Genomic DNA, 23,064 nt, shown 5'->3' on the forward strand with positions numbered 1-23,064 from the left:
TTTTTTTTTTTTGGGTAGAATTAGAAAACTTGTTTCCTTCTAAAATTTGACACATTGCTAATTCAAACCATGTCTTCTCTATTCAATGGTCAGAATTACCACATTATCTATCCACGTGACTCAAAATGGTGAACCATTTAGGAAAGCCCATCCAAAACATCAGTAGTCTAGTTCATTCAATGAGATTTGAAAAATGATGTTTATTTGGATAATGTAGAAGGGTGAGAAGCATTTTATCTAATGAACATTGGAGTAGGAGTGTAAATGAATAGCCAAAATCCATTTCCATATCTGTATTCGTATCTGTTTAGCACTATCCGAATCCATCCGAAAGCTAAACGGATGCAAATACGGATAGGCTATAGCTATCCGAAAAGCTATATTTATCTGTAAACGGATAAAATATCCATACCGTATCCGTTTAACACTATCCGAATCTATCTGAAAGCTAATCGAATGCAGATGCGTATATAGCACTATCCGAGCCGAATCCAATCCGTTTACATCCCTAATTAGGAGTGCAACTGGAATGGGCTAGCATTTTATTGAATGAACAATCTTAGGAGTGCAACTGGGATGGACTAGGCCATGTGTTTGAAAACCCAGGCCCAGCCCGGAGATTCCAAAGGCTCAACCTAGGCCTGGCCCAAGGAAGGTTGGGGTTAAGATATCTCAACCCTGAGCCTGACGCTGTTGTGCTCAGGGCCAGCCAGGCTTGGCAACGTTTTTGTCATTTTCATTTTATTTTTACACAAAAAATGGAAGACAAAAAATCTTAATGTGTATTTTACATTTATTAAATATAAATTATGCAACATAACACATGATCCAATATGGGAGAAAGAACGCTAACCGGTGCTGTCTGGGTGTGTATCTGTACCTAGACCACAACCCAATGTGAAAAGACCAACGCTGCCCCTGGAGAGGTTTTAAAGGACCAGGGGCAATGCCGGTCTTTTTGCGTTGGACTGTGTTTGGGCACAGGTACACGCCCAGGCACAGCACCATTTTGCACTCCTTTTCCCATTAAATATATATTATTATTTTTAATCCATTATCCTTGTATAGAATATCTTAATACATATCCAGCACCGGGCCAGGCTCAACGCAAGGCCTCAGCCCAAACATGGCCCTGCCAAGTCCAACCTTGGTTTTGGAATCCCAATCCTAGCCCAACCCGCAGATTGAAAAAACCCAACCAAGGCCCTGAAATTTTTGGGCAGGTTTCGCCGGGTAGAACTTGCACCCCGCTAAATGGAATGCAAACTAAGGTCGATCCATGTCCCTACCCAGCACAAGAACTGACCCAAGATCTTCGGTTTTCACCAGAGGTGCGATTTGTGAGGTCCCTTCAGGTTGTCTTTAAGTTGAGTCACTTTCAGGGATAATACTCGATGGCTTACCTGTGAGCATGCAACAAAAGGGTGGGGAGGGTCATAAATCATAATGTACGTAGCTTTGCCCTGCTTCGCAGAGAAGCCGTTTCCTAACTCGAACCCGCGACCACTAGGTCACAATGAAGCAACCTTACCGTTGCACGAGGCTCCCACGACTGAGGGGTCTGAGAGGTCATAACATATGCAGGCTTACCTGTGAGCATGCAACATACACCGGAAATACGATTTCAAACAGGCCACCACTCTGACCTAGGTAATATCTGCCTTAGAAAGGCACCAAAATGCACAAAATGGTAAGCTTGTTAATTACATATATCTAGCTTTTTTTTAGGCTGCTCACACATGCAATTTTGTGCATTTTCAAGGCATTAGCAGAACATGAGCAGGGAACCACATAAGCAGAGAATCCTTGCCCGACCTTGACTGAATTAATCCACATCATACTTTGGATCAGAGTCCTGCGTAGATAAGACCTGCAAATGTTACATTAAAATTTTAAATTAGAAGAGAGAGTATCTTAGGGAATCATAGAATACTTGGTCCATAAACTTGAATGTGCATAATAAATACTGTCATACAGTAGTACCCAGTTCACGAATATCTAAAATACTCAACACAAGGTCCTCACCTGTGCAGGGCTGTAACTCTCAAGATACACGGATAAACAGTCTGAGATGTAAACTGTGGAAATTTCTAAAAACTGAAAAAGAAGGCAATGCTAAGGACATTGAGACTGCTTGGGAGATCATTTGTTCGAGAACATCTGATCAACTTCTCCATTCTGGTTGTACATATCTACAATTTTCTTTGCATATGATGGCATGTGCCTGTCAGCTCTGTGTTCACCACAGTTGCAAATAAAGAAGATACAAGGGTGAGAAGCAGCAACATTTTGCAACCCAGTTCAGGCCTTAAGCCATTCTCAGGACTTTAAAAGACAATTACTTACCTTTGTTTTCCCCAAGTGCGATTTGTGTACAGATAGTTTCTTATTGTATGGTAATCTAATGAGTACCGAGCAAATTCCAGACCCTTTGGACCAATCTGAAACAAAAAAACAGATAGGTCATCATGAAAACTTTGAATCAGCACCTTCATCACCAAGTGATCCACAAAGAAGAATATTACCAAGTTTAGTATGAATGCTATCAAATTCCCAACAAACTTAGGAGCAGGCTGTGATGGACCCTTCCCTAAGAAAGAAAGAACAAAACTAGATCAGTGGGAATATTGCAATAGTTCACAAAGCATGATTACAAAACATCTTCACTTTTATGTATACACATATTTAGGTAATACCTAGATAATAGATATAGACATCTACTTGCAGCATGGATGACCTAACCACATACATATGTTATGGGTTTTATATAGTACTACCAAACACATCACAAGGAAAAACATAAAAGAAATTAAGGACCAAAAAAAAGAAAATTGATACCACAATAAAGTACAGTATCAACATAGAGATTACTTTAGGCAGCTTTTATCTGAGACTTAGAGTCATGTCCAAATCCATGTCTACTTGTGCGCACAGATGTTCAATACAAGCTGAGAAGTCTATAATAAGTGTCCTACAGTTGTCAGAATGATCCTCTTGACTAGAAGGTGGATGGTGAAGAAGGGAAACCCACAGAGGGTGCTCTCTACTCTAGACAAATTTCCATGGTTCACAGTGTTCATAAGATGAGGCTTTTGCTCATCACTAGTACAACATTTCTCCAAGATCCAAGTTAGTGTGGAAGTTGAAGGAAGGTTTTTAAGTAGGTGTAGATTGTGTTGCTCTGTAATGTAGTACTAGATAGGTAGAAGACCTACTAGGAGCCAGGTAGATCAAACCGTCACAAAGGTGCGGGCTGATTGGGGCAGATTGGGGTATTTTAGGTCAAATCTAGGGTTAGGTTTATGAGAATGGGGTTAAATCTTATATGGTTTTAATGGGCAGGTCTAGGAGAAGCTAATAGGGCAGGTTTGAACAAAGTTTAAATAAAATTTAAAATTTTCAGAAATTAGGTTAGGGTTTCGGGTTTTAGGAAAACAGTAGAAATTAGGGTTTTAAGATGGAATTCTGATCAGGGGTTCTAGCCGAGTGCTAGAGGGGCTAGGGGGAAGGTTCAGTTGTAATATGGCATGATTCTAATGGCTGGTTAGGTCTAGGAAGGATTTAGGGTTTTTTTAGGGTTTTACAAAGAATGTAAATTAGGGAGTGGTTGGATGGGGCTGCAAGTTAGGTCGAGTGAAGGAGATAGAGGGGGCTGTGGTTGAAATTTGGTTGAGATTGGATGGAGGAACAAGGCTGGACAGAATTTAGAATAATTAGGGTTTATGGGAATCGATGGGTTTTTAATGGAGGACACAATGTGGATCGATTAGGGCAGGTGGGGCTTGGGTTGGAGGATTAAGAAGAAGAGGGGAATGCTGAAACAGTAAATAACTTACTGATTAAAGATGATCTTCAATGGCAGCAACCTTGAAGACAGCTTTGAAAAAGAACCTCCCGATCTACAAGATGCAAGGAGTCACTGGAGATCCACTATCCCTTCAACCTTGATATGACTCACAAGTGGGATCTTGACTTTTGATATGACTCACAAGACAATCTCAGAAGAGAGAAACAGAAGCAGCAGTAGCCAGCAGCAAAGAGACGATTTTTTTAAAAACTTTAATTAGTGTGGGGGAGCCTCCCACGTTTTCTATTAATAAGGGCCTAAAGGCCAAAATCCTAATACAATTTAAACTCTCCTTCATAAATCGTGGAAGGGAGGAGCTAACTTAAAATAACTTAAACTTAAAAGGTAAAAGACTTATCTACCCCTAATAACTTAAAATAAAAAAGACTAACTTAAATTAGACCAACTTAAATTGAACCAATTGGATGCAACCAATTTGAACCGGTTCAATTAAAAAAACACAAATAAAACTAAGTATAAGACTATACTACAGCTCCTACTATGACCCTATGCTTAGGGTGGCTTCTTCAACTCGAGGAGGCTTGGATCTACATCACTCTGTCATGCTGTCATAACATTTATCTGACAACATAAGATCTCTCTCATGTCCCAAGTTTTGCAGCTCACTATCGGCTGAGAGGGAGAGGAGATTTTAACAGACTATCACCTCAAACACAAATCTTGTGTTACAGCTTTCATCATGCTACGGCAGCTCCTCTTCTTGGTCAAATTATAATTTGGAATAAACTCAGTAGAATTCTAGCTCATTTCATCATCCAAGTATAACCATCCAATCTGTTCTAGCTAAAACTGGTTAGTCATCAAAATAAACATGAAAGAGTTTGGTCCACAGAGCAGGTTAGGACTACTAGTTAACCTATAAAACCTAAGCAGTAAGGGCATGCAATCACTCAATAGGCCATGTTGTTCAAGTACAAAATTTGAAAATTGAAAAGGACAGTCAAAATAGTTAATTAGAAACATTTTCTATAGAGGTTAATGCAAAAACATTTCCTCGATCAGTGGTATGTTCTGCTACCTGGAGGCTAATTTAGCTATTCTACATTGGATAGGGTTGATGCATTTTGGATCTACCATGTTTCAAGTTTTGTATACTATCCCAATCGCCTGCCTTTCCATGTATTGAATTTTTCCCCCCGAATTTTCAGCCATCCAATTATGATGCAGTTGCATTAGACATTAATCCCGTATGGAGGCCTATGCGCAAGCTTGGGAGGCTCATAAGGTGCTTATAGCTATAGGTAGTTAATTGACCTTTGGGTAGTTATATTAGAGGTTGGGCCTTTTATTTTTTAAGGTTTCATTGTAATTCATCTAATTTATAAACCCATAAAGTGGGGATAAAGTTAGTACACAGGATTAGCAATTAAGTAGAGTGTTTGAATTAAATTAGAATACTTAATAGCTAGACAGAACTCTGTTTTGAGTTTATTTAGTTTATGGTGTGTAAGTGTAATTAGGAGTCCATTTATGAGTCAAATTATAATTTTTAGACGGTCTTTATATATGTAATACCCCCCCCCCAATCAATTAGAGATGACTTGGGTAAAGAATATGAGTTTTTTTAAGAGTTTTGATGTTGTTGAGCAGTGCATACGGGATTGGTATTAATACCTAATTTCTTCTTGTCTTCTGTTCTCTTCTTCTCTCTTCTTCCTCCCAAGAAGATCGATCTCATCTCTTTTCCCTCCCCTTACATCGATCTGATTTCTTCTCTTACCACGCAGTTACTTCATTTATTCAAATCTGATTCCAGATTTGATCATTGGACCTGCTTGCACCTGAGATCCATAATCTGGATTTTCAGATTGCATTATTGGGTATCAAAGCAAATCTGGCCATGAATTCCTTTGTGTTCAGGACTAAAGTTTGCTAGTCCAACGGAAATTTTGCGACTGCATTTGATAAAGGCCTAAACAACAATTTCATCTAGCTGTCTGTGGTGATGTTGCTAAAGACCAACGAGATCATCAATCTGAAGATGATGTTTTCATTGAATTTTCAATTTCTCCATATTTTGATGGTGCTTATTGCAAGGTGTTTGATTCTTCAAGACGCATCATCAGAGTTGGTTGACAATGGTTGGAAGATTAACAGGGTGTTCCCAATCCTGAGGCAAATGTATGTATGTTAAAACCCTCTCATCTACAACGCAATTTTGTTTTGATAAGGTTGCAATGTGATAACTCCGTAAAGCTGGTTGAAGTGGCACCACCAATGCAACCACAGAATGGTTTATAATTTGATGTCTATTCATTCCTAATGCATATTTAAGTTGTTTTACTTGAATTATATGTGTTCTAGTACTAAACAGTACATGGAATAGGCCATATTAGAGAATGTATACAGCGTATACTACCAACCTAGGGTCCAAAATCAAACTACAATTTTGGGAGTTGTAACAGAATCTAAAGCTAAGGAACCAAAACCGAGAATGAAAGTGAAGAGAAGAAGAAGAAGTGATGGAGAGAAGGAGAAGGGACTGTGGTTGTGAGAATCAAGTACACAGTCCCCCTCCTCAATGTCTTATTTATATTACTCAAATATTCAGATTACAAGAAGGATTCCTAATCACAATAGGATCCACAAATCTAAAACAGAAAATAGAAATAGAAGAGTTTATAATCCTAATTATAAAACACAAAAACCAAATCACTGTTCACATGAATAGTACTTCAATGGGTGTGATTTTTTAAAATCTAAGGGTTCCACTATGTTTAGAGGGCCTAGAATAGGGTTTCCTAGAAATTTCAGGACCTAATTTGGCCATTTGGCTCTCTAAACCCATCAAACTTGCAGAAAAAAAAGTGTACAGGTTTCAGTCGAAATATTTCGGTTTCGAGCCTGGTCCTAGTCTAAACTCTAAACCAGGCTCAAAACCGAAACCTGGTACTATCCTTCCTCTCTCTTCTTCCTCCCAAGAAGATTGGTCTCATCTCTTTTCCCTCCCCGTCCATCAATCTGATTTCTTCCCTTAACAACGCAGTTACTTCATTTATTTAGATCTGATCCAGATTTTATCATTGGGACTGCTTGCATCTGAGATCCATAATCTAGATTTTCAGATCGCATTAAACTGTTTTCAAATACATTTTCAACCATTTTCCAAAACTTCATTCCACAAAACGGCAAAACACATTTGGGCAGAAACTTACTGCACGGATGTGTTCACCACTTATACCCACCAAGTGCCAAGTGGTACATGTAATCAACAGTCGAGGAATGGATTCCTTGACTGTTGTTCCAGGAAAACAAACCCTGGCTCAATTATCAAAAATTACTAAGCTTGACTATGCTATTAATGTGAATACCAACCACTAGATGACTTAGCGATAAATGAGCATCAGAGGCAATCAATGCCATCTCCAAAACCTCTTGGATTCTCAGAAAATGCAGGGGCACTTCTGTAAGACACAGTTTAAGACTAAAGGCATATCATTTACCCAATTTTGCATTATCATCAGCTTTAACTGTTTCCGTCACATATGGACGACGATCGCCCTGCAATAAAATACTTTATTTTGATCAGATCTCACCTTCTTATCATTTACCGTGCTATCACTTAAAACAGTTTACAGTATATCATTCAGCATGAGACAAGGGATCGTACACTGCTGACAGTTGGGTTAATCTCCAAAAGATTCTTCACCAGACTAAGCATTTCTCTTCCACGTTCATTCCTGCAATTTTAAGAGTCATAAAATTCTTTAACTTTAAAACCAAAATGATTTACATTAGAATGGGTAACAGTAACATTAACATTCCAAAATATTGCTATGAACATGATAGACCAAAATGCCTTCCCTAAAAATTGCTTAAAATAATTGCCGCCAGTATGAGTTATAAAGAAGCTGAGAAAAACTGGGGGTGTTTTCCATAATCTGTTGAAGATTGTACCTGACAGTAATATATTGTGGATGCTGTGTCATGCTTACTCCAGTATATTTTGGCACACCCATGTACCCTACCACTAAATCCTGTGGATTGCCATTGACAAGTTGGAAGTAAATGTAAGAAAATGAAGTAAAAAAGATTTTCCACTTTAGGTGCAAAAATAACCATTCTGTTGTATATGGGTGTAACCATGTAAGTGATGCAAACTACCCTTCTGACAACTCACTGATGATGAAAAAAATCAACTTTAAAAAATACTAAAGCTCAACTAAATTTATGAAACAAAACAAAGATGAACCGCCTCTTCTTACCCATTTAAGCACCTCAACTATAACTTTGAGAACATGACATGAAACAAAAGCTCTTAAACCTACTTGTTTAATGCTTACCTTTTACCAATTTGTCTTTGTGTAGCACAAGAAATATTTCCATTATTTTCTTTCATCAGAGAAAACTGTTTTCGATTTTTAGTGGAGGAAAGTAATAGGATAAATAAACAAATGCAAGTAAAACTTACAAATTGGTACACTTGTATGAGTGAACTAAATAACAAACTCACCGATAATGCATTTGTGTAGTCAAAGCAGCTGTGGGACATGACAAACATTGACAAGTTAGACCAAGAATTTAATATGATAATTAACCTAATAAGCATGTGTGTGTGTGTGTGTGTGTATATATATATTAAAATAATTACGGTGCGGAATGCTGGGCTGTGAAGAAGAGTCATATAGCTAAACTTGGTGTTGCAGAGATGAGGATGTTGAGATGGATGCGTGGGAAAACGAGGAAAGATAAAATAAGGAATGACCATATTAGAGCTGGGTTGGGAGTAGCTCCGATTTTTGACAAACTTAGAGAGTTAGAGAGAGTCGCTTGAGGTGGTATGGTCATGTCCAACGAAGGCCTCCGGATGCCCCAGTTCGAAGGAGTGACACAATTCAGATTGAGGGAACCAAAAGAGCCAGGGGCCGACCTAAGATAACCATAGGAGTAGTGGTGAAGACAGACACGCTTAGCTTAGGCCTTGTCCCTGGTATGACTTCAAATAGAGCTGATTGGAGAGAAAAGTCCATGTGGTTGACCCCATTTAGTTGGACCATGATGTTGTGATGCTTTTGTTGTATTACACCCCTCTTTCAAGGCCTAGAACGAATGTTGGGCAATGATGAAGCGGTACGTGACTAAAAAGGTGTCAATGCTTTAGAATTTGTGCCAATTTTTTCCCCTATTTGGATCCATGTAGCCCATTAAGTTGGGATAAGGCTGAGTTGTTGTTGTTGTTGTTGTATATAGTATATACATTAAAATAATTATTTAGCCAATTCAAAGAGTCAGGTGTTCCCCTTTATAAAACAAGCACTGGGATAGGAACAGTCACTACTTATGCTCTCTCTATACTAGCATTTCTTAATTATTCCTCATGCAAAACATAATTCACGTTGCCAACCCAAAATACACAGGATAAGGTATAGACAGTGCTAGAGGGATCCCTAATGCCTGTATCTCTCGGAAAGTGATTGAAATATAACCATTAACTGAAGTTAGTTCTATTAAGAAGCATTAAATTCTACTGAACAGAGAACAAGAGATCACCTATAGCAGGATGGCGCAATAACATCGACTAATTCATTTGCTGGTAGGCAGAAATAAGGAACCTGGTTTAGTAATAAATTTAAACTGGATGAAACAACAAAATGGCAAAAATTAAGAGCAAAAAGGGAAAAAAAAATATAGGGATCAGATTACCTCTTCAATATGGCCATCCAAATGCTTCAGGTGTACCTGTTCAAAACATCAACAATATAGGTATCCTACATCAAAATTTTGCACGAAATTTCCTTAATTTCTGGCATCAAGATGAATATCTCCCAAATGTATCACAGCAAAATGCAACATTGTAATAGGGTGTTTATTGTAAATAATATCCAAAAACAGCAAGGAATCAACTAAATACAAGGGATTGAACCTAAGATACAACCACCTTGCCTGAAAACTATATGTAGTCCGAATCTACTATTTACACAAAGATGACCAATCTCTATTGAGTTATGCAGGGTTTTCAAAATTGAAAGTTGGATGCAGCACAAGATTATTTCTTGATTGTATTTTGTGTAAATATAGGGATATGCATGTCTCAGAATGAAAATGAAATAGACGAGATCCACATATTTGTGAGCTCCTAGCGCAATACTTTGAGAAAACAATGCAAGCTTGTCAAGGGGAGAAGCACTGCATATGCGGATAGACATTTTATTGAATAAATCGGATTAAATCCACCAGTAAATCGTGAGCAACTGCATTTTCACTCAACCATATCCACCATGCCAGTTATGTTTTGTCTTACAAATAACAATCTGTATACAACAACAACTCAGCCCTATCCCAACTAAATGGGGTCAGCTACATGGATCCTTGCAAAGACAAAATATTAATAATAGAAGTAAGAAGAAAGGAACACCAACAATGACAACTATACTAAGACATAAACACACTACCTGTGGTCGGCTACACGGATCCTTGCCCTCCAGTCAGCTCTATTTGACTTCATACTTTAGACAAAGCCTAGTCTATGCATGTCTTTCCTCACCACTTCACCTATGGTCATTTTAGGCCTGCCCCTAGCTCTTTTAGTACCTTCAATTTGGATCAAGTCACTCCTCCGAACTGGAGCATCTGAAGGCCTCCGTTGAATGTGGCCATGCCACCTCAGACGACTTTCACAAAGCTTATCTTGAATCGGGGCTACTCCTTATTCAGCTCTAATATGATCATTCCTTATTTTATCCTTCCTAGTTTTGGCACTCATCCATCTCAACATCCTCATCTCCGCTACACTTAGCTTATCCGCGCCATAATCATAGCCGGTCTTATGGCTGTCCTATAAAATTTTCCTTTAAGCTTTAAAGGAATAAGTCAATCACATAATACTCCGGATGCCCCTCTCCACTTCATCCATCCTACTTAATTCTCTGAGAGACATCCTCTTCTATATCACCTTTCATAATGAAATAAAAACTCCGTTTGGTGTCAGTTTAAAAGTTTTTTGTTCTGACAATGCTTTTGAGTATACACAACATGAGATTTCAATTTTTTCTAACCATGGCATTATTCGTCAAACTAGTTATTCATTTTCCCCTCAACAAAATGGTGTTGTAGAAAGGAAAAATCGGCATTTATTAGAGATTGTTAGATCCTTATTATTTCATATGAATGTAACTAAGATATTTTGGGGGATGTTGTGCTTATTGCGTGTTATCTCATTAATCACATGCCTTCTTATGTTCTTAGAAATCAGACTCTTGTATCTATTGTTTTCCTACTTCTCCATCGTTTTCCTTACCACCAGAGTTTTTTGTTTAGTTGCTTTGTTCACCATTTGCGACCTACACTTGATAAGTTGTCTCTTCATGCAGTTAAGTGTGTTCTTGGATATGCTCGTACTCAGAAATGTCGGTTTATAATCTTATTTCCCAACAGTTTGTTAGTGTTGATGTTACTTTCTTTGAGAGTGCTCCATATTTTTTTGATAAGGGTTGTGCATTGAAAAATGAGTATTTTTATTCTTCTTCTACCATCTCTCTTATTTTGTATTAATACCACTTGCAGATGCTCCGTCTCCATCCGGCTCCAAATCTCTTCAGCCGTACAATCGTCGTCCACAAGCACTTCGTGAAGCTTAATCTTTACCATCCCCTCCACTGCCAGAATCTTTCTCTAGAGATCTTACATCTTCTCCATCCAACATTGACTTACCAGTTACTCTCTATAAAGATACCCGCTCGTGTACTCAACTCAATTTGTCTCTGTTTCTCACCTTCCTCCTTCAATTCGTATTTTTTCTTCTTTATTTGACCATTTTGTTCCCAAGATATCACAAGGCTCTTTCTCAACCTGGAGGACAAAGGCTATGGATGTAGAGATGGATGGTTTGCTCAGTCATCAAACATGGGAACTGGTTGATTTGCCTTTAGGTAAGGAGCTTGTGAAGTATCATTTCGGTATATGCTATTAAGTATAACCCTAATGACACTATTGAGCAGCTCAAAGCTCGCTTAATTATCAAAGGCTACACTCGAACGTAATGGAGTCAATTAATTTAAGACATTTTCCCCTATCGCCCATCTCAATTATGTTCGTGTCCTTATTTCTTTGGCAGTTAATCATGACTAGCTGTTAGCTATATGGCCAGAATACCGGGGTATTCTGGTCCTCTTTCTTTTGTTATTTTATTTATTTCGTACATGTGGTTTAGTCCCACATTGCTAATGTACAATTGTTTCATTCTTCATTATGATTATAAATAAAGATGTGCTTGGGATGACTAAATCATCCAAGCATTCATTCTCTAATCCTATTCTGTTAACATGGTATCAAGGCAGAATTCGAATTAGGGACCCCCCCTTCTCTTCCTTTCTCGATTTCAGCCTTCTCCCCTCTCACTCGCAAGTTTTTTTCTTCTCCTTTCCCCTTGTTCTTCATTCACCCCTATTAGGGCAACACTGATGAGGTGATCAATAGATCCAGTGGCTGCCCTCCATTACCTCATTCTATGATCAAGTTATTTGATCGATAGGGACAATTTCAGCTCCAGTTGCTGCCTGCGATATTTGAAGATTCTGTTTTTTGTGGACTGCTCTCACACCCTTCCAAGGAAGCAATCCACTTCATTGAAGACTCAAGAACTGCAGCAGTATTTACTATTCTGGATTAGTTCCTATCTCCACCAAGTTTGAAGACATCCTAGATCGATTATTCTTCCACCAAATCAGGGTTTTTTCATAACCCTGAGCATTATCGATCTAGGGTTTGCAGGTTCTTGTTGCGGCTGATATTTGGCAGAGTGATTCAGCATTACTAGAGCACCACTCGATCCTAGTTTCAGCTCCATCTGCTGAGATTTTGCTCTTCTTCTTCCCTACATCGATCTCATCAATTTCAGGGTTTTTTCCAAAATCCTGTAAAAATCGATCTAAGGGATTTACTTGGCTACTATTGCTGATTTTTGGAGATCATTGTTCTACCACTACCAGCAGGCTCTCCTCCAATTTTCAGTCCTTAACTTGGAGGATTTCTTGGGTTTTTCTTCACAACAGCCCCCTTCTGCGATTTGGGCTTCTCAACTGTCTTCATGGGTGACTCTGTAGATTCGACTGCTACTTCTGTTGGTGATGAAACCAGCAAGCCAAATTATCACACTTTTTCTCCAAATCCAATCAAGTTGGATGGCAGTAATTATTTGCTTTGGTCTAGGTCTGCATCCTTTGCCATTGTTGGCCATGGCCTTACGGGTCATATTAGGGGCACTACTGTTATGCCCACTGAGGTTGGAGCTGCTCAAGACAAGTGGCTTGCCAACAATGGAGTTCTTATGTCCTACCTAATTGGTTCTATGACTACAGATCTGCAGCACAACTTTCTTCTCCTTGACACAGTCTCGGAAATTTGGGCTGCTTGCAAGGAAACTTACGGACAGCTTGGCAATGATGCCCAGGTTTATGAACTCAGGAAGAAGGTCCTTCACACTACTCAGGGGGAGTTGACCGTCTCCAAGTACTATGCTAATTTGCGCAGCCTTTGGCAACAACTGGACCACTTTTCTGATTTTCACTCAAGTACAGCTGCTGATATTACTTCTTACAAACAACATATGGACAAGATCAGAGTCTATGATTTTTTGGCAGGTTTGAATGTTGAGTATGATCAGATTCGGGTTCAGGTGTTGGGTCATAAGCCATTTCCCACACTTGAACAGTCCTATGCCCTGGTCTCCTCGGAAGAAAACCGTAGGGCTGCCATGTTGCACCCTCCTATTACTAACAGATCGGCACTCCAGGCCGCTACCCCTGCCACTCCTGCACCTAGTGGCACTGCTTCTCTTGGTGATTCTACTACTGGGTCTGTTGTTTGTGAGTACTGTCACAAACCTTACCACACCAAGGAGAAGTGCTTGAAACTTCATGGGAAACCGGCTGACTTTGAAGCTAAAAGGGCTGCCAAGACCAAGACCCATAAGACCAAGGCCCATCGATCGAGCTATCGCGGGCCCCTGCATCGACCTTGGTCTATCCCAGGATGATCTACTGAGCACTCCTTCGTATGTCGAGGTCTTCCTCGCTGCGCCTCTACTACATCAGCTCGCCAATTCTTTCGCTACTTCAGGTTCCCACTTTGCCCGGTCAGGTATTCCATTTGGGGGTCATTATACTTCTGTAGCTTCACATCCTTGGATCATAGATTCTGGGGCTACAGATCATATGACCGGTTCCTCTGGTTTGTTTCATAGATATTCTCCCACTTCTGGGAAAGACAAGGTCAAGGTAGCTGATGGTTCCCTTTCTTATATATCTGGAAAAGGAATCATCAACTGCACTTCCTCTCTTCCATTAACTTCTGTTTTGCATATTCCTAATTTTACTACTAACCTTCTTTCCATTAGTAGTATTACTCGTGATCTTAACTGCAAAATCACTTTCTTTCCTTCTCATTGTGTGTTTCAAGATCTGGACTCTGGGAAGACGATTGGATTGGGTAAAGTGCACGGTGGGCTGTACCTGCTTGATGATGGTCGCTTCTCTCCACCACCATTGCCTTCTCCACTACATCAGAACTCCATGGTCTCTTCTGAACTCTACCAGTGGCAATCTAGGTTAGGTCACCCCCCTTTAGGAATTTTAGCACATTTATTTCCTAGTTTGGTCACCCTTTGTACTAAGGATGACTTTTTTTGTGAGGCGTGTGTTCTGGCCAAACAGACACATTCAAATTATCCTATTTTAAATAAAATGAGTTCTTCTTGCTTTCAATTAGTGCACTCTGATGTTTGGGGCCCTAATCGTAAACCCTCTATTTCTGGTCATCGGTGGTTTGTCTCTTTCATTGATTGTCATTCTAGGCACACATGGGTGTATCTTTTGCACACAAAAAATCAGGTTTTTTCATGTTTTCAGCACTTTCATACAATGGTCCAAACTCAGTTCCAGGCTACTCTCAAAATATTGAGAAGTGATAATGGGACAGAATATAAAGAATCACAATTTCAAAAATATTTGGCTGACCATGGAATCATTCATCAAACTAGTAGTGCTGATACCCCTGCCCAGAATGGTGTGGCAGAAAGGAAAAACCGCCACTTGTTAGAAATGGCCAGAGCTTTGATGTTTGCAAAAAATGTCACATCTCAATATTGGGGGGATGCGGTTCTTACGGCGGCCTATCTCATCAATAGGCTGCCCTCTACGGTACTTAACTCCCGTAGCCCCTCTGATATTTTGATTGGTAATTCCTCCTTTATTGTGCCTCCCAAGGTGTTTGGTTGTGTGTGTTATGCTAGAGATACCAAATCTCCAGGCAAACTTGAACCTCGGGGGCTCCGTTGTATTTTCTTGGGTTATTCTCCAACCCAGAAAGCCTATAAATGCTACCATCCCCCTTCCCGCCGTACCGTGGTTAGTATGGATGCTATTTTCCATGAGTCCCTTTCATATTATTCTTCGCCACCTCTTCAGGGGGAGAGTGCTGGTGAAGATGTGGCTTTCGAAATTCCTTTACCTAAGGTGTCTCTGGCTGCTGCCCAGCCATCTTTACCACCCTCGGCTGCTGTCCAGCCCCCTTTACCACCCACGGCTGCTGCCCAGCCCTTTTTGGATGCTTCCTATCCAACTTTGGATGCTGTCCATCCTACTTTGGAGACTGCTCAACAACCTCTGGCTGTTCCTCCCTCACCTAATGGGAATCCTTTACAGGGGGAGACCATAGAAAATAGTGTTGTTAATATTCCTATTCAGGGGGAGCTGACTCGAGTCCAGAGAACTATTGGTGAATTTCAGAAGAGAATTGACAACTCCAACATGATCACCTATACAAGGGGCAGATCCACCAGAGGGCAACTGCATCCCACTATAGCACCAGTACCCATCCAATTGCCGGCTCCAGACACAGATCCTACATCTCCTAGTAATCCATCTCCTTCCGACCTACCTATTGCACTTCGCAAAAGTACTAGGACTTGCACTTTACATCCCATATCTCATTTTGTTTCTTATAACTCTCTTTCTCCCTCTTTTCGTGCATTTGTATCTTCTCTTTCCTCTATCTTGATTCCTAGAAATTGGCAGGAAACATCTACAGATGGAAAGTGGAAGGCCGCAATGTTGGAAGAAATGAGAGCACTACACAAAAATAATACGTAGGATCTTATGGCTCTTCCTCCAGGGAAAAAACCAGTGGGATGTAGATGGGTCTTCGTGGTTAAACAAAAAGCAGATGGCTCGGTAGATAGGTATAAGGCACGTCTGGTTGCAAAGGGGTTCACTCAGACACCGTCAGGGTGTTATTATCTTGTGCTGCGAATCTTGGGTGGGATCTTCAGCAGTTAGATGTCAAAAATGCCTTCCTCCATGGAGAGCTTGAGGAGGAGGTATATATGGACATTCCACCAGGTTTTTCTGATGACAGGACTAAAGGCAAGGTTTGCAAATTGAAGCGTGCCCTTTATGGTTTGAAGCAGTCACCTAGGGCCTGGTTTGGCAGATTTCATAAGGCTATGATTTCAGCAGGTTACAAGCAGAGCAATGTTCATCACACTTTGTTTATCAGACGGCTTGGTAACAAGGTTACTCTTCTCATAGTCTATGTGGATGATATTGTGGTCACGGGTAATGATGATGCTGCAATCAGGGATTTGAAAATTCTTCTTGGCCGTGAGTTTGAGGTCAAAGATCTTAGTCCCCTAAAATATTTTCTAGGGATAGAAGTTGCTCGATCTTCAAAGGGCATCTTTCTTTCTCAAAGAAAATATGTCCTTGATCTATTGACGAGACAGGGCTCTTGTGTCATCCTTCGGATACTCCTATGGAAGCTACTACAAAACTTAGGGAGAAAGAGGGTGAGCCTGTTGACAAGGGTGCTTATCGGTTAGTGGGCAAACTAATCTACCTTTCTCACACACGCACGACATTGCGATTCTTGTAAGTTTGGTGAGTCGGTTCATGCATGATCCCTATTCCTCTCATATGGATGCGATCAGTCGTATTTTGAGGTATTTGAAGTCTGCTCCGGGAAAGGGAATCCTTCTATCTCCGAATGGTCACTTGAAGATTGAAGCCTATACTGATGCCGATTGGGCTGGTTCTCCTGATAGGAAATCTATCTCTGGCTACTGTTCCTTTGTGGGTGGGAACCTTGTCACATGGCGTAGCAAAAAGCAGAATGTTGTGGCAAGGTCTAGTGCTGAAGCCGAGTTCCGCGCAATGGCACAAGGAATTTGTGAATTTCTGTGGCTTAGAGGATTATTGTAGGATATTGGTGTTGTTGTCCATCTTCCGATGATGACAATAAAGCCGCCATTAGCATTGCTCATAACCCTGTCCAGCATGGTCGTACTAAACACGTGGAGGTTGACCGTCATTTCATCAAGGAGAAGCTTGAAGCCGGCCTCATTTGTGTTCCCTTTGTGAAGTCCACTGATCAACTGGCTGATGTGTTCACTCAGGGGCTGAGTAGCAAGCTGTTTCATCCTATCTTAGTCAAGTTGGGCATGCATGATATATATGCACCAACTTGAGGGGGAGTGTTAGCTATATGGCTAGAATACCGTGGGGGTATTCTGGTCCTCTTTCTTTTGTTATTTTATTTATTTCGTACATGTGGTTTAGTCCCACATTGCTAATGTACAATTGTTTCTTTCTTCATTATGATTATAAATAAAGATGTGCTTGGGATGACTAAATCATCCAAGCATTCATTCTCTAATCCTATTCTATTAACACTAGCCCTTATTTCAACTTGACATTAAGAATGTCTTTTCATATGGTGATTTTTTTTAAGAAGCTTACATGTAGCAACCTCCTGGATATGTTGCTCAAGGCGAGAGAGCACAGAAAGTGTATCAGCATCGCAAGACAAGCTATGGTCTAAAGCAGCCCTCGAGAGCCTAGTCCAGGATTGTTACTGTTTACGGGTTTACACAGTGCTACTCTAATCATTTTGTATTTGTTCGTTGCCAGGATACCAAGGTGATAGTATTAGTTATATATGTTGATGACATTATCATCTTTGGTAATGATTTAGCAGGTATCGGTCATGTCAAAAGTCATTTGGAGCAGCATTTTCAGACGAAAGATTTGGGAGCTTTCAGATATTTTCTAGGAATTTGAAGTTGCTAGGAGCAGGAATGGTTTTAGTCTATATTAGAGGAAGTATGTGTTAGATCTTCTCTCTGATACTGGTATGGTAGGCTCAAAGCCAGTTGATAGCCCCATGGATCCTCATCTGAAACTTGGGGTCTGTGATAGTAAAAATTTGTGGACAAGTACCGATATAGAAGGAAGGTTGTCACCAGACCTGACATCTCCTTCGCAGTTAACGTTATTAGTCAGTTCATAGAAAGTCCTAAACAGATTCACTAGGAGGTAGCTTGTTGTATTTTGAATATCCCAAGAGTTCTCCAGGAAAATTTCTAATATATTAGCCACATAATCACATTGATATAGTTGGCTATTATGATGTTGACTAGGCTGGAGATGAAGGTGATAGAAGGTCTACGACTGGTTATTGTAATTTCGTTAGTGGTAATCTAGTCACTTGGTGGAGTAAGAAACAAACAACAATGGCTAGATATAATGCAGATTTAGAGTACAAAGCCATGACTCATACTGCAATTGAATTGATGTGGCTAAACTCTTTTCTATAGGAATTTGGATTTCAAGTCAATCGTCCCATTGATATATTCTGTGACAATCAAACCACTATTTATATTGCTAGTAATCCAGTTTTTCACGAGAGGACCAACCATATAGAGGTTGATTGTCATTTTGTTAGAGATGTTGTGATTCAAAAACTGATCTCTACTCCTTTTGTTAGTTCCGAACTTCTGTAAACCACCTTGGTGATATATATGCCAAGGTTTTGTTTCCGAATGTTTTTCTTCAAGGTTGTTGCAAGCTGGGCATGAGAGATATCTATGCAACAGCTTACGGGGGGAGTGATAAAAGTTACATGTTATGAACCGTAGGAGTATTTCTGTAATATTCTTTTGCTAGTTAAGGGCTTATGTGTAAATACACATAAGCAAGGGTTTTCTTGTACTTATCTAATCACATTTTGTTATAAATAAAGGTGACCACAGGGGTATTCCTGTTTTCTTCTTTTCTCCCACTCAGTCTGCCCTATTTTCTCCCGTCTTCTTCTCTTTTTCTTTCTTGATTCTTCTTCCTAAGTCTTCTTCCTCTCTTACACAATCTTAGACACTGGTTAGTTTGTAAACTGATTCTGTTACAGGATCTTTGAATATAAGACATGTAACTCCTTTGTACAATGGACCAGCCCAGTACTTTGAAATAAACATTTTTTTAGGGGAGGAGGGGAGAGCGAGGGAGGAAGGAACAACTCTATTTCCAAACGTAGATCTTCCTAAGACCTAGTTCCATCCCCCTTTTCCAAATCATACCTGATCCTAGCAAAGGCAGGATACATCATGCCTGTCTGAGGACTGAAGTGTCACTCTTTGCTAGAGAAGATCCCAAACTTCATTTGAATTCTAGACCTAGACCTATTCACCATATTGCATCACTGTTTACTAGAGTATCTCAATCTTCATTTGAATTCTAGATATAAACCTATTCACCACATGCCAAAGGGAACTGAAATCTCCATTTAATAGGACAGGAACAGCTTTTGGGCTTAAAAAAGAGAAAAAAAAATGGATATTTAATGGATGATTGGGATTTGGTATGTTGAACCCCAGTAATCCCAGTGTAAAAAGGCCAACATTCCATGGCTTTGAGCCAGAAGTTGCAATCTAGATGGACCATTCACAGCTGTCCATGTAGTAATTGACCAAAATTGAGAAGGTGTTTGAAAATACTTTTAGAGAAGCAACTGAAAAGAAGAAAATTTTGTATATCTCTAAGGCACTACAGGACAGATCACGCTCTATATTAGAAAATTATGTGCAACAGAAGCAAAAGATCAAAGTACAACAGTACCTTGTAATCTTGCATAAACTCATACTGCATAACTGTTTCTGGATCACTGCTTGCAGCCTTCAGAAACTTATCTAGCCCGTCTCGAGTTCCATTATCCACTATGAAAAAATAAATGTCAGTTACCTTCCAAATTATATTATTAATTAGGTCAAAAAACACAGATGCAAACATTTACTGGAGAGATAATACTGAGAATTCCGTACTTCTGATGTTTCAGCTCCTTTGCCTAACTACTAGAAGTGAAAAAATATGAAAGTAAAACAATGATAAACTCGATTAAAACTCATAATTACCACAATTGGTTCCAAGGACATAGAGCTTTTCCAAGTTCAAGTATTTCTCCACAGATCTTAGTGCTGCAGTTTAAGAAATCAGTCTGCATTACAATAGTGCAAGTCAAAATAGAGCATAAACCAAACACACAAAAATTAATTATGAAAACACACAACATACCTTGTACTTGGCAACCCACACCACAAAAAAGAAGACGCTTCACACCAGCGGCCTGTAAGCAACAAGAATAAAATTTGATTCTTTCTGAATGCTGAAGCTGCCATTCATATTCTTAAAAGAGAACAATGACAATGACATAGATATAAAGAGAACAATGACCAAAATCATCAATAGTAAGAAAAGCTTAAGGCACCTCAACTAGGGCAAGGGTATTCAGATTAGGAGATAATGTTGGTTTAACACCTTTCGCCGCCAGAACTTCATCCGGTGTCCTATTAAAGGCAAGATAAATTAGCTTAAATTTTTAAAACCAAGGAGTCCTCCAGAAAATAGAATATAATCCAATTCAAAAATATTAATTTCTCAAAACATACCTGGCCAAAACAGGCCTCGGACTAAGTCGGTCCTCTGGATCACTACAGATAGTTACAGTAAGAAATGGCATAAATATCACTAGTTAACAGATGATGATGCAAAAGAATATCTTTAAATCACTAATTTCTAATTGTACTACCTCTGTACACAGATGACAGCTTCAACCATGTTAGCTTTCAACATTTCTATTGCTATGGTTGTTACTATTCCTGTCCATTGGGCTCCTACAATTCAATTACCATTTACCACAACAAATAAACAAAATAGGATCAAAATCCAATCTTAGAAGTCAAATGTACCCAAAAACACCAAAAATAAAATAAAATAAAATAAAATTTTCTGAGGTGTTGATCGTTGCCAACTGCGCTAACTCCTTTGGAGTTAGAGAGGGATATTTATCATATACAAAGGCAGTTTATGATATTCTAATACAAGGGTTTATTTTCCCTTTAAATCAGCAATGATACTTACTAAAAAGCAAGAGAAGAAACAAAGAGACACACAATAGAGTGTGAATCCAGCACATCTTTAAAACTAAATTTCAAAAGAAAAAAGATATGCTCCATCAAACACCTTAAGAACTCAAAAGTACCTGAACGGTCACCTTCCTCACCAAATTAACATTGTCTACGGAATAAATAAAACCTTTAAGATGGAAAGTAGCAATTTCAAACCTACAAAAGAATATATAAATAAATACAGTTACTTGAATATTACCTTCTACAGGCTTGATCTTACGAGCATACAACAAATCTTCATGGACCCCAAAATATGTCTCATCCAGTGAGTCCACTTTCCTCCCTCTGCCATGAACTATAGGTTCCAATCCCTAATACCAAGAAAGCTTATAAGAGATTCAGCGGGTGAACAGGACTAATAAGAAAAAAGGATACAAAACATATTCCAAGAACAGGCTCATGATGGAATTGGATATCCACCATCCAGCTCAGCACTTCAGTAGTCAAATAACAAATTGCTACACCAGAGAATTCAAGTCTAACCACATTATTGCTAAGTCTCTGAATACTGGCTCAAACAAGTAACTAGGGGGCATATATCATGAACAACTTTGCTTTTAAGTAACTTCCAATTTTTATAATGAAAAACAGAAATAACTAGGTTTTGGATATTCGCACGCAATGTTAAACTTGTCTGAGTGGAATAAGATGCTAAAAGGATCCTGACAAAAATAGACAGGTAATATCACATTCTTCAACTAACCAAATAAAGCCTAAATAGTCATTGTCAAATTGAAATTTGTCCCTGTTATATAGTACTGATTATGTGAATATGGGCAGCTTTTGGGTTAAGGAAAGATGAACCTAGTTCTACTAAATGGAGTATTCAATAAAATTTGAAAACTATCATAGAAAAAATAAGCAAAAAAATAGCATAGTAAATGATTGAGAGAATCAGAGTTTCTTACTTCAATCTTAGACATCCCATCTCCTAAGAAAGCACAAGCGTTCTTCACATGGGCAATGTAATAGGTGTCGCACAAACCACATTGACTGTCAAAAATGAATACAGTGTAAACCCTGATACTCAACTAAATAAAACAATGCTAGATACTCAACCTATAAAGTCAAACAAACATGATTTTTGCAATTGGAAAGAACAAGGGGGAAACAAAAACCTGCAGTGGTCTTTAGCAGGATAAGTGCCCCCAGGGGGAATGGGTTTGGACCGTTTCCTCCAATCTTCCCTCAATTTAAGAGAATTTGAGCTTGAGTTCGCTTCTGATTCACAAAACTCACCATTAACAACACTTCTTCACAACGAGTGAGAGTTTTTCGAGAGAGAGATTCCAAGCAAACCAAGTTGAAGAACCAATGCTTTTAAATACCTTTTGATGATGATGATGATGCAGCAGATATTACAGAGCAGGACAGAGGCGACGAAAATAAATTCGCAATTGCGAAAGCCATGGAAGCAGGGTGAGTGCGAGGGAGGGAGTAACACTGGAACACTGCAAGAGGGTTTGTTACCACCACAGACGCCATCCGACGAGTGGATGAGGCGTAACTTACGTTATGTGACGTGTCATCTCACACGTGATTGTTTTTGGGAAATTTTCACATAACTCCCCTAAGGTATTACTTAATTACAAAATCACCCATCAGTTTTGGAAAATTACGCATACCTCTTAATTTTGTAAAATAACAAATTCATCCATCCCGTTAACTAGGGACTACCAGTGTTAGAATTAAAAGGGGAATTGACCAAATTACCCTCATCTTCCCCAAATCATTTAGGATTTGAAAAAAAGGAACACACCTCCTAATACCTGCAACTCATCTTCTCCAAATTGTGACCTAGCGACCAGCAAAGGAATTACTCAATAGGGTTGCAAGGGTAAAGGCTCCAAGTCTGAAGCCTTTATGTGCTAGTTTCAATTCAGATGGAACGGTGAGTCTATTGGAACAGGTTTTCATCAAACGTTTGTATTACAATACCGTACAGTCATTTGCTCTTGTGATAGCACCA

At 39.3% G+C, this 23,064-nt stretch overlaps 1 protein-coding gene across 2 annotated transcripts; it reads right to left on the minus strand.

Annotated features, from left to right (window-relative positions):
* Positions 1-1,927: 1,927 nt before the first annotated feature.
* LOC122656227 (7-hydroxymethyl chlorophyll a reductase, chloroplastic) lies at positions 1,928-22,587 on the minus strand. Of its 2 annotated transcripts, none has more exons than XM_043850706.1 (19): positions 22,438-22,587; positions 22,214-22,321; positions 22,004-22,088; positions 21,295-21,406; positions 20,717-20,801; positions 20,577-20,618; positions 20,396-20,474; positions 20,203-20,254; positions 20,043-20,105; positions 19,750-19,847; positions 9,512-9,547; positions 9,359-9,420; positions 8,322-8,349; positions 7,766-7,845; positions 7,479-7,548; positions 7,312-7,369; positions 2,526-2,590; positions 2,347-2,441; positions 1,928-2,233 (listed from the first exon to the last, which is right to left on the minus strand). In XM_043850706.1, the coding sequence occupies exons 1-19, from the start codon at positions 22,578-22,580 to the stop codon at positions 2,143-2,145; spliced, it is 1,452 nt and encodes a 483-aa protein (XP_043706641.1). In that variant the 5' UTR covers positions 22,581-22,587; the 3' UTR covers positions 1,928-2,142. The 2 variants fall into 2 exon arrangements, with proteins under 2 accessions (XP_043706641.1, XP_043706640.1); XM_043850705.1 differs by having other exon boundaries at positions 22,214-22,316; positions 22,424-22,587.
* Between the last annotated feature and the right edge of the window lie 477 nt (positions 22,588-23,064).

The sequence above is a fragment of the Telopea speciosissima genome, chromosome 3, assembly GCF_018873765.1.
Source record: "Telopea speciosissima isolate NSW1024214 ecotype Mountain lineage chromosome 3, Tspe_v1, whole genome shotgun sequence".
In the NCBI taxonomy this organism is placed as follows: Eukaryota; Viridiplantae; Streptophyta; class Magnoliopsida; order Proteales; family Proteaceae; genus Telopea; species Telopea speciosissima.

Coding starts and splice junctions, on each gene's coding strand:
- LOC122656227 (XM_043850705.1), bottom strand. CDS start 22,580: ATGGCGTCTGTGGTGGTAACAAACCCTCTTGCAGTGTTCCAGTGTTAC. Junction 20,475..20,576: donor CCGAGGCCTGTTTTGGCCAG/GTATGTTTTGAG, acceptor TGCCTTTAATAG/GACACCGGATGAAGTTCTGG. Junction 20,255..20,395: donor ATACCCTTGCCCTAGTTGAG/GTGCCTTAAGCT, acceptor TGTTGCTTACAG/GCCGCTGGTGTGAAGCGTCT.